This window comes from Acipenser ruthenus, chromosome 22, assembly GCF_902713425.1.
Source record: "Acipenser ruthenus chromosome 22, fAciRut3.2 maternal haplotype, whole genome shotgun sequence".
Lineage (NCBI taxonomy): Eukaryota > Metazoa > Chordata > Actinopteri > Acipenseriformes > Acipenseridae > Acipenser > Acipenser ruthenus.
Genome location: NC_081210.1, coordinates 3,114,254 through 3,126,715, shown reverse-complemented (window position 1 = coordinate 3,126,715; position 12,462 = coordinate 3,114,254). Strand labels below are relative to the sequence as shown.

At 39.1% G+C, this 12,462-nt stretch overlaps 1 protein-coding gene across 3 annotated transcripts in view; it reads left to right on the top strand.

Moving 5' to 3' along the window:
• The window catches only part of pkd1a (polycystic kidney disease 1a), a 63,257-nt gene that overhangs the window by 28,741 nt on the left and 22,054 nt on the right, over window positions 1–12,462 (top strand). For all 3 annotated transcript variants that reach the window (XM_034052422.3, XM_034052423.3, XM_034052421.3), the window contains exons 12-17: window positions 560–1,309; window positions 2,211–2,342; window positions 2,891–3,066; window positions 4,548–4,681; window positions 5,255–8,883; window positions 11,493–11,639. In XM_034052422.3, coding sequence (XP_033908313.3) covers window positions 560–1,309; window positions 2,211–2,342; window positions 2,891–3,066; window positions 4,548–4,681; window positions 5,255–8,883; window positions 11,493–11,639 — 4,968 coding nt within the window. The remainder of the gene's footprint in view (window positions 1–559; window positions 1,310–2,210; window positions 2,343–2,890; window positions 3,067–4,547; window positions 4,682–5,254; window positions 8,884–11,492; window positions 11,640–12,462) is intronic.

The window sequence follows — 12,462 nt, the reverse complement described above, 5'->3', positions numbered from 1 at the left end:
TCTCAAATCAAAATCACAAAGATGCTGCAAAATGTTCTGTTGATATTGGGCACTATGTGTTGTGACTCTTGGGTGTGTCTGGTTATACCGTCTCGTTTGTTTTTTTTTCTGTGATTTTGTTCTTTTATTGCTTTTATTCAAGCTTGCAATTCAACAGCTGAAATCACTCCATATCCAGAGCCCAATCAACTGTCTCACTAATTAGGTGGTTAAGTGCATATGTTTCTGTCATAGTCACTCAAGCGTGTCATGGTCAAGGATGAATGATCGAGTGATTAAAAAGAAACCAAAAACATTTTGTCAATGTCCATTATTTATATACTTTTATTTTTTGTTAAATAAATGTTTTGATGCTCGGTGTGTGTATGTATATGTGTATATATATATATATATATATATATATATATATATATATATATATATATATATATATATATATATATATATATATATATATATATAGATAGATAGATAGATAGATATAGTATATAAAAATATATAAAAATATGGTTTTACAATAAGTATACATGTAGAGTTATCTTCTTTTTTTTTCATAAAGGCACACAGTTGGAGTGAAGATATCCAAGTCTATCCCGGAGACTTTATTGCAGTCCAGCATGATGGAGAACCAGGCTCACTAATCAACTGTCGCCAAGATACTATGTCACCATGGAAACAGAGCTACTTCCGTGTTAACCATTCTGACTGGATCACTGACTCCCTTGACAACACAACCTTGAGAAACTGGACTGAAGAAGCAGTCTGCAACCTTCGAGTCCTGTACACCCAGAAGAAAGTGAAGTTCATTGAAAGTCCGCTTCTTAAAGCTGGTCTAACCACCCCAGGAATTTATACCTTTCACGCAGCTGTAGAAAGCAAACCCTTTTCTAGAAATCTTTCCTGCACGTTTCAGGTTGCGCCCCATCTTGGCTTAACCATCGTCTACCCACCAGTGCAAGATGACACTGTCTACTTCCCTACAAACAAAACATTTCTTCTGCTTAAAATCACCTCTTGGCACAATGCAACAGCCCGTTGGCATGGCAACAACCAGAGTTTTCCTTTCCAAACAACTTGCCCTGAAGAAATTGCCTCACTAATTGAAGACTGTAAAATGAACAGCAGTGGTACTCTGTTTTCACGCATAGACCTGGAACTGATAAATGCCAGTGTCGTTTCTGTTGTCATTACGGCAGACAATGAACTTAGCTCTGAGAACCAGACTGTTAAAGTAAAGACAGAGGACCCTGTGAGAGGTCTGAGGGTCGTCCCTGATCCACACCAAAGAGTGCTGGTTAATTCCTTAGTGGTAAGTGGTTTTAATTCCTTAATTCCAAGCAGCATTAATAATGTGTTTCAGGGTGGAAAAAACAGATAAACAATCATCTCTGACTGGTTGTTTTATGAACTGAAAACTGTTTTGCACTTTAGGCTAAAAATCAAAGGGGGAAAAAACTAAGCAAAATGGAACAGAAACCACCTATTTTTTATATAGTGTGCAGTTTGAAAAAGCAATATCTTTCCTCCCTGAGTATCAGCAGAGTGGCAAGCCTATACCATTTTTAAAGTTGTAACTCCATCTTCAGTAGTGGCTGGTTCGGGAGCAAATCTCATCTGTTATTTTTATTCTCAGTACAGCACTTTATCCATAATTTATGAATTTACTGGACTTAGAAAATGCAGCATAGTTATGGAATCCATAGTAAATTGAGTGGTCCTGGCAATGCTTATATTAAACATTAATCAAGTGTCACTCCAAGAACTGCATGTATGATTACAGTACAGTATACACTGGGAATGCCCAGTGTATACTGTACTGTGATCAGCCTGAAAGCAGTTAATAACCTCAATCATCCAAAATATATATATATATATCAACACAGATATATTGCACTAACATGGATTTCATGTCATTGAATAGAAAGAAAGCATCATTCAAGTAGCATGGACTCAAAAAACATCCAATTTAATTTTAATGTCTTTATGATTTTTACAGCACTGTACTGAAAATCTCCATATTTAAAACTCTTCTAAGCACTCAGTGATAAAGAACACTGATGAAACCAACTTATTATTATTATTATTATTATTTTAAGCAAATAGAGGAAACTTAATAAATCCAAAGACAAATATTTTGACAAAGTCTTTCTTGGTGGCTTTAAGTTCTGTTGCGTGTTTAATATGAGGCTGATGGTAACTTTCTGTTTCAGAGTTACACTGCAGTTGTGGACAGTGGATCTGATGTTACTTTTAAGTGGACAGTTGATGATAAACCATCATTCACGTACTACAATACAGCACTTAATGTGATTTACCAGAATGCAGCGATCTACAAACTTTCTGTGGGTACAGGTTTACTTTATATCTCCTTCTTTCTTTGTTTCTGTGAATCGTCTCCTTTTATACCCCATTTATTAAATGACTTTTTAACACTGTTACAAAATACTTATACCATTGAATGTCGCCTCTTAAAAGAATACTTGCATTCAAAACTACTGCTGAAAATCCTTGAATATAAACAGACTATTTCAACCAAAGACTTGTAGTACCGTATACAGTAAAACCTGTCTAATCCAGCCCCCCTATACACCTGCATTCTATATAATTCGGCCTTATTTCTGGGTTCTGACCAAATCTCCATTGAAACGGCCTTATCAAAATCAATGCAAGTCTGAATGTGCAGTCATATTTAAGTAAGTTGCATGTCTTAAAGGATAGCACTATGTATAAGAAATATGAGCATTTCCTCCTAGTGAGTCACTCTCAAATGTATTTTAAGAAGAAACCATTTGAACAACAAGCGCTTAATTCCTTGTGTACCTTAAGGGGGTAAAATATTTATTCAGATACGTATTGCATCACATGATGTTTGCTGCGTTTCCCCCGACAGGTCACTGCATTAAACCACGTGAGCAGCCTGGCGGCAGAATTCAATGTCACGGTGGACAGAATGAATATGATGGCTGACCTGAGGGTGATTGGTGTCCCTGCTGTCATCCCTCAGAGTTCTTCTGAGACGCTTACAGCCAGCGTCAAAGTGGACACAGCCGTGGAGGCCACATTCCGGTAAAGTGTATCATGTATACTATCTATTGCATAGTTAGTTTATTTTGAATTATTGTACTGCTATGCCAAATAATCTGTGTACTGAAAGACTGAGGGCTCAATTAGTACACTCCTTAGTAAGTAGCAGGGTTCTGAAAAATATATTGTTACATGTGCCCACAAGTTGCTACAGCTGTTTAAATAATGTACCTGTAATTTTCATTGTTAACATCCTGACGACTTTTTACACTTTTAAAGTCTGTTTCAAAGCTCTTTTCAAAATGTCCGCTCAAGTGCACGGATAGTGTAAGATTATTGCCCAACAGTGTGAAATAGGTAACACAGCAGTAACGATCCGTGATGTGGTACGGAACAGAAAAGCCAGCGCACTTCCTGCAGTGATTTAGAGGACAGATCTCAAACCCCAGTGCACTAGAGCGGACATTTTGAAAAGAGCTTTGAAACAGACTTTAAAGTTATATGTAAAAAATTGTCAGGATGTTAACAATGAAAAGAAAAAAATACAGGTACATTATTTAAACAGTTCTAGCAACACGTGAGGACCTCTAATGCTATATTTTTCAGAACCCTGCTACTTCGTCTTTAATATACTCAGGGTTATAGTGGAGACATTCTGAACTAGAGAGCCGCTTATCCGATTATGAGGATATCTGGGGGTAAATGGAGGAACCTGTCAGTGTGCAAAAGAGCAATACACTTTGATGGACATGGTAAGATGTATAATTTGTGTCGCATTAGTTCACGGAAGCAAACGAAATCACACTTCAGGGCTCCAGTTCTGTATTTACAGCTGTGGTGGGGGATGTATGTTGTGTTAAATCTCACAGTTTGGACAGCTTTCATTTTCTAAAAAAAAAAAAAAGAAAAAAATGTTCAGACAGGAATTATTCAAATAAAACATGCATGCGGCTATTCATGGTTCTACTAAATGTTTCTTTATAACTCATCTCTTTTTTTTTTTTTTTTTTTTCTAAAATCACAATAAAAGACTGCAAACAAATATGTATCCTCCGGGGAGTAATACAGCACACATTCTAGATCGTCCCCTGTCCAACAAAGTGTAATGCTTTTTGAAGTCAAACTGTTTTATAATTATTCTGTCACTGTAATTAAGTGTTAGCAAGTCTGCTGCTGCTGGCTTCTTTTCACCCATGAAATGGGGTGAATAAGAGACACACTATTTTTCGGATGACTGTTCTTGGGGACTGGAGAAAAAACTTTGTCAGTAATGATTTGCTGCAAAGCATTTGTCAGGTTAAACATAAAAGAAACAAAGTCAAGCAGACAAAAGTTTTGGTTAGTTCTGCATGCGGCAGGTGGTTTTCAGTTTTATTTTAGTTTATATTTTGAATTCTGATGGAAAAACATTATGTGCATTTTTACAGTCTGTCCAAAGCACGGCCACTATGCTACTGTAAGCCTTTGTACTGTAAATTAAATTGGCCGTTGAGAATCTGTGTGCATTTGTTAATATGTTTCAGGTGGACTTTTGGGGATGGCGGCTACGACACCTATCATTTCAAGCCCCCCTATGACATTTCTCTTCAGGTTCAAGACACCAGTGTAAACCAGGCCTTGTTACAGCACAATGTCACCTACACATACCAACAACCCGGTAAGGTTTTCTAGCATTGCTTATGTAGTTAGTGTCAAATTCTGAAGCCAAGTTGGTTTGAAGGACTTTTTTTTTTTTTTTTTTTGTACTTTACATTTTGTTTTGCTTCCTTGAACAACAGCATAACTTGCAGATGACATTCATAATATTCCTGGTGCTGCTGGTAGTAAGCAGGGACAATTTGTCAATTTTCATTAATTAAACACCATGCAAAACTGCGGTCGTAAGTGACATTCATTTGTTGTACTTTCATCCAATTCTGAATGTTTACAGCACACTTAGAGAAAGCTTTTAGACGTGTGACCACTTTAGTCGGACTGATCCATCTCACAGGGGAGGTATGGGAGGAAACTACTATTGTGCCAAATGGGGTGGAGTGGGTTGTCAGAACAGTGACTATGTAGTCTATTAAAGAAACCACATATATATATATATATATATATATATATATATATATATACACACAGCACCAGGGCTGGTTAAGGTGTCTCTTTTTAGAGACAAGAGTATGTACAAACACAGACAGACTTGTATTCATTCATTAATAATGTTGTATCTTCTTCTGTCTTACAGGAGAATACACCCTTACTGTGTCTGTGTCTAACAAGTATGAAAATATCAGCCAGCTGGTACAAGTGTTTGTCTACAGCAATCTCACTAGTGTGGGAATAATAGTTGATACTGAAGCTCTTGTGGTTGGTAGCACGGCAGCATTCGAGGCCCATCCCCTCCCTTCACCATATGGAATAATTTACACCTGGAGATTCGGCGATGGCTCTTCCCCTGTTCAGGGGCGGGAGCGCAGAGTGAACCACACCTTCAATCAGAGTGGGGTCTACAACATCAGCGTCTGCGCTAACAACACCATCAGCAGCACAGATTCCCAAAGGAGTGTTCTAGTCTTTGAGGAGATCACAGGTCTAAGTGCCTCATCGAATGGACCTACTGAGCTTCATACTGCAGTAGTGATAAGTGCAGAGGTTAAAACCGGGAATAACATTAGTTGGATCTTTGACATGGGAGATGGGAGTCAGCTGACAGGAGTCGGTCCTGTGGTGGAGTACACTTACGTGAAAGACGCCATCTACACTGTGAACGTGACAGCCGTAAATTCAGTCAGTGTTGTGTCAGTGTCCCTATCTGTTCAAGTATTTGTGCTTGAGGTCTTGAGGTTAGAGCCTTCCAAGTGCATTCAGGAACTTCTTAATATAAGTTTTATCGCCTTTGTATCAGGAAACTCTTCAGTCTATGTATATGACTGGAATTTCGGAGACGGTTCACCTAATCTGACTGTAAAAGGCAGTCCTGAGGCGAATCATCTATTCAGAAGGAGTGGGATGTATGCTCTTTCATTGGGACTGTCAAGCAGTGTTAATAAAGCCAATTTCTTCACAAGTATTTGTGTTCAGCCAGTGGTAATGAATGTGACAATTGTGCCTCTCAGTAAATACACCAAATTGGGCGAGGAGAGCAGATTTTGTGTCCATGCCTTTCCTGAGTATCAGTACAGTTATCTGTGGGACTTTGGCACTAATGACTCAGCTGTCCGAGGAACTAATGAAATGGGCTTCACTTACAGAAACGCGGGACAGTATTCTGTTACAGTCTCTGTGCTCAACAACATTTCATTTAGCAGCAATATGGTGCTGATTGAAGTCCAGGAGTCTGTTGGGTTGGTAATAATCACACACAATGGCACAAAGTCAAACAATTTAGCATTACAGGAGACGTACATGTTTAGGGCTTCTGGGAGTTATTGGAAAGAGAGATACACGTGGGACTTTGGTGATGGAAGCATCAAAATGGGCTGCAATGCCACCCACCTATATAACTCAACAGGTAATTTTAACATTACCCTCACAGGCTGGAATGAGGTTAGCAGTAATAACTCACAAATTAGCGTTGCAGTCAAAACACCAGTTCGTGGCTTGACAGTTACTGCAAGCAAGACCATTGTGCCACTGAATGCATCTGTCACTTTCATGGCACATCTGTTAGCAGGAGACGATGTCCATTACTCTTGGATCTTGTGCGACAGGTGCACGCCAATTCCTCGATCGTCAACTATTTTCTACACATTTCGGTCCATTGGGACGTTTAACATCATTGTGACTGCAGAGAATGAAATCAGCTCAATGCAGGCCAGCATTTTCATCTTTGTACTGAAGGAGATAGAGGGTCTTCACATTGTAGCAGAGGATCTTGTTGACGGTTGCTGTTTTGCAACCAACAGAGTTCTCCATATGCAGGCAGCCATCAGAGATGGAACCAATATGTCTTACATCTGGACAGTTTTAAAAGCCCAAGACCCTATTCTAAACTTCAGTGGAAAGCTTTTACCAGTCAACTTTCCAGAACCTGGCTTTTATGATGTAATTCTAAAAGCAACCAACCTCTTGGGCACATCAAGTGTGAACAGGACCATTGAGTTTCTGGATCCTGTTGGAAATATAATCATGACTGCAGTGCCCAACCCTGTGGCAGTCAATCGCTCTACTAATATCTCTTTGTTAGTAAGCAGTGGCACCAATATAAAATATATTTGGTCCGCAGAAGATCATTTTACCAATACTACAGAAGAGTCATGGATTACTCACCAGTTTAGCACTCCAGGACTCAAACAAGTTGGTGTCATGATTACCAATAAAGTGAGCTCAAAAAATGTTGCAACTTTAATTAGTGTACAAGAGCCTATTTCAGGAGTAAATTTTGTTGCTCAGGATCTACCAGACCAATATTACATAGCCTCTGGTTCAACTGTCTCACTGCAAGGGGAATTTCAAAGAGGAACAAATGTTTCATGGACGTGGCATCTTCCAAATAGTACAGCAACCGAGCAGCAAATTACTCTGCTTTTTGCAGTGTCTGGGACCTATACCATCTCCTTAAATGCTTCCAATGATATCAGCTGGGCTTTGGCCTCTAGAAACATCACAGTACAAGACAAAATAGGAGGGCTTGAGTTAAAGACCAGCAAGAACATCGCGGCACTGAGAGAGAATGTTCTTTTCATGATTGGAATCTCTTCAGGAACTTCGGTAAGCTTCTTGCTAAGTATTAGTGGAGACTCCTCGGTGTTCGTTGTCAACCTCAATTATACCCATCAGTTTACCAAGGTGGGGGACTTTGTTGTCAACCTGACGGCACAAAACCAAGTCAGTACAGAAAGGACCAGCATTATAGTAACAGTAATGGAGCCGGTTAGCAGACTGAGAATCGTCAACTGTTGCGAGGAAGCTATTCCAACAGGAGTGAGTAAAATGTTCAATGCCGAAACTCTGACTGGTTCTCCAGTGACGTATCTGTGGACCTTTGATCTACACTGCGGTTCTAAGAAAACCATCATTGGAAAGCAAGTCTCCTACACGCCGCCCCAAGCAGGACAGCTCACCATATACCTCAGCGCTTTCAACGCTTTGGGGAGTCAGAACATCACAAGAGTAATCCAAGCCCAGAACAGGCTCCTCTTAGCTACACTTGAAGCGAAGCCTGCAGAAACTCTTGTCAACAAACCTGTGACCATGCAGGCTTTGGTTTCACCGCATGCAACTTCAGTGAACTATGTGTGGAGTTTTGGCGATGGTTCTGAAAAAAGGATGACCAAAACTGCAAACATATCACATTCTTACTTGGTTCCAGGGGAGTACACTGTAGAGGTAAACGCAAGCAATCTTGTAAGTTTTGCAGTTGCCCAGACCACCGTGACTATACAAGTCTTGGAGTGTGAGGAACCTGAGGTCCAACCAGTTCAGTCATCTCAAACTGTCATCAAAAGATCCCAGAGAAACTATTTGGAGGTAGCTGTGGACCTCAGAGGCTGCACGAGGTACAAGATAGAGTACCTCTGGGAGATTTACAGATCCACAACCTGCTTGAACTCCAATGACAATTGTAAAGTAAGCCTTCATGATGTCGATGTACAGAGGCCTCAACTGGTCATACCCAGGATGGCACTGGACTTGGGGAGCTACTGTGTTGTCTTCTCCCTTTCATATGCAGATGTGCCACTTAGAAAGAGCATTGCTATTCATCTAAATGTGGTTCCGAGTAAACTGGTTCCTATAATCGATGGTGGGACATTTCGAGTTTGGTCTAAGACCCAGGATTTACTGATGAATGGTGAAAAGTCATATGACCCCAATCTGGAGACTGACAACCAATCCCCTCTGAGTTATACTTGGACATGTATGATTTCATCCAAGGTAAGATGTACGTTTTGACAAATATTTTAGATATACGTATTTATTTATTTTTTTAATTAAGACTATTGGACCTTTTATGATGGAGTGTTTAAAATTATACTTACTGTATCATTGAAACATTGTTACTTTTGTGCTTGAAGACATTGAAAGAGACTTCTGGTGGAACAGTTTATCATTGAATTAGTAAAATGTATTTTAGTATTTCTAGACTTGTCCATTTGGAGTCTGGGTTTAAACAGCATGTTTCTGATGTAGCACAGTGGAGACACTAGCACTGAATTATTCCTATTATTCTTCTTCTTCTTCTTCTTCTTCTTTTTTTTTTTTGAACAGCTTTGTCTGAAACTTTAGCAAACCACAGATACTTAGTGCGGTACGAAAAGGTTTGAATTTAACCAAGCGTATAACATTAACTTTTTATCTGAAGATGAAGATTATTATTGGAGACTGTTCCTCAAGAAACGAAGTGCCTGAGGCAATCAGGAGGCGATATCTGTTTTTAAGAATCCTTTTACAGTAGAAACATATTAAGGCAACAGATTAAAGAGTACATCGTAAAATATGATCAGTATAGTACCACGTCGCATATCCGACCCCCTGTGGACTGGGGTACAGATAGATATGTGAAAGTCGGATTTGCGAACATCTATAGAAAAAGCATTTACACATCCATAAATAGATTAGAGAACAAAAACAACATGCAAACTGCTTTAAACACTGGGACATTATTTGCTTTAAAAGTAAGCAGTCGTAAACAAGATTAATTAGGCTACAAATACACAGCGTTGCTATGCGGTTTGCTATAAGCCATCTCCACACAAAGCTTTAAAAGAAAAACAAAAAATACGAAACAAAACGGTAAATGTACAGTAACCTGCAACTGATGGCTTCTTTCTTAACTCTAGAAGTCCCTGTCTCCCTGGTTCTGCTTTCTTAATGTCTCTGCCACGGTACTTTGCGCTCTTTCTTGATATTACCAACAGCCGATAAGCAGCTCGGTTTGAATATTGCTTCGGCTATTTTAAACAAACGGCCAGTAAGCATTGTGTTTATGAAGCTTGCTTTGTTTAATTCAAATGCATTTAAAAGCTACAACACGCTGCCAGTATCTGCAAGTGTGTGCTCCATCATAAAAACACATTGCACAAAAAAAAAAGCTTTCTCCACTGGCTACACGCAGCTACTTTTGAATATGTATTTATTTATTTATTTATTCAGCGAGGTGGTTAATTGATCAGGGCGGTTATGTGACAGTAGGATATGCGACGTTCCACTGTATGACAAAACAAATAAATAGCAGGTATTATCGCCAAATATTTAGTATGAGATTCTTTTCATTCGCTGTACTAAAACACAGAAGCTGCAATTCTTGAAAGCCTTCTGTTCATTTGTGTATCAGATTTTTCAATTCAGTTTTTACTGTTTTTCTCAGGTCTCTCAATTTAAGTATAATAAGTTATAATTTTCCCAACTAGAGAGGAACAATACAGTTCAAACCTAAAAGTTCCGGTAAGGAGTAATGACATAACCAGTCTGCTCCAGCAATTTGGAAATTAATCCAAGGAACTGTCAGTGAGACACTATCCAGTGCTCTTCAAAACTGAACAAATTAAAGGTACAAAGCCCCACAGAGTTTAAAAAATATATTCCTTTTTACTTTAAGGTGCTTATGCTGAATACATCAGCTGTATGTGTTTCTGTAAAATGTATCAATGTAACAAAAATGCTATTTGAAAAACAAAGCAAAAGCGATTTCTGTTTTGTTTCCCGAGCTTCAGTGTAACAAAAGATAAAGTGCATTGCTCAGAACTTTTTACAGCTGCAAGCGGTAGCAGAAGGCTTTATGCCTATTTTGGCATATTTCACATTGGGGCTAAGATTTCATGAAATGAACACAAACTGGACCACAAACACATCATGTTTATGATCGATGGAGTGCATAGGAGACTAAATTATAGAAAATAAAGTAAAAGGACAAATTCTATTTGAAGGTGAATTCTATTGGAATGTAAAACGCGTCATGGTTGGGAGCTTTTATGTCGAATTATTGAAAACAATGGAGCTAAATGTACTTCAGTGTAAAATTGAACATGATGGTGGGACCCTGCAGCTTTAAGAGACTGCAGCGTGCTGATGAAGACACACTTTCACAAGCTGTTGTTCTTAAACAGTCAGCTTCAGTAATGGGTGTTTCATCGCCTGCTGGGAGAGTGCCAGGGCTTAAACAGGACCATTTTCATTTACCACTTGAAAACGCGCTGTTCACTATTTTCTTATTGAAGCATCTTGCCAAAATCTGTTACAGATGTGAATGCTCACATTTTAGACTTTCCTTTGACTGTGTATCACAAGAAGCATAACCATAAATACTTTGTTAATGTCGATTAGGTGCAGCGCCTGCTCATTTTAAACATAATTGGTGGCAATAGTCCTAACCTTTGTTGCTGTGTTTGGATCAATTAGACCCCAGGGACCCATTAACTTAATAAAAGAACAGGGCCTTAAACACAGTAGGCAGCTAAAACCACTACTGACTCAAGTGCCAATGCACAATGCCTGAACCCCGGTTTTCATATCTTTCTATCTTTTGCCTGTTCGTGTGTCTACAGACGCCCTCCTCTGGTTGCAATCTGAATTGCGGCTCCCAGGAAAAGGTGTTGGTCATCGCTGAGGACATGCTTGAGGCAGATGTGGCGTACACGTTCCTCCTGACTGTCAGCAAAGCTGGCATGAGCCCAGAGAATACAACCCAGACTGTGAGTACACAGACCAGCCTCTAGAACAGCCAAGGCGGGTGTGCCATGTCATTTCCGTGTTTGTTTGTCTTTACGTCAGTGGTGCCAGAGACCCTTTTACTCAGGGAGCTTTACCCATCCATGGCCTTAATTATTTAAGTGAACAGCCCAGACAGCTTGTTTCAACCATGTCTGATTATTTAATTGAACCCAGGGTTTCTGATTCAAATAGCACTGTTTTTTATTATTGAGTTTCTGGACTATTTGTGAGCGTTCACAAGAGTGTAAAAAAATCAAAGGGTAGTACTAGCCTGAAGTTCTGCTACGTGGGTAAAGCACATGATACATTTTCTTTACAATAGCTGTAATAGTATCTTTTTGAGGTACTCCTAAATTCTACTCTTACACTATTGAATTCTAATATAGAAAAACTCTGTGAAGGCAGGCCCCAGCCTTAGCAATGTATTATGCAATCTGGTTCCTCATTTCTAAGCCTTCATCGCGATGCAATTTTTTAAACTTCGTGTTATATACATTTTTATATATTCTTGTGTGCGTGACTTCATCTGCAGATAGCTGATACTAGTCTGTAAAGAAACACTAAAACAGGGGGTGTCATTAAGTGGAATTGTTATCGAATAAGCTTTAACTTGTCAGAATTTAGAAAATCACTCGCTTAAGAATAGCATATTTAAAGTGAACAGATTTGTCCTTGCTGCCTGCTAAGCAGCATACAAATAGTCCTACAGGAACTCTTTGCTGTATTGCACAGACAGTCTTTTAAAATTAATTTGTCTGAAAAAGACACATGTTCCTCCACTTGAACTCGGTCCATCACAAAGAT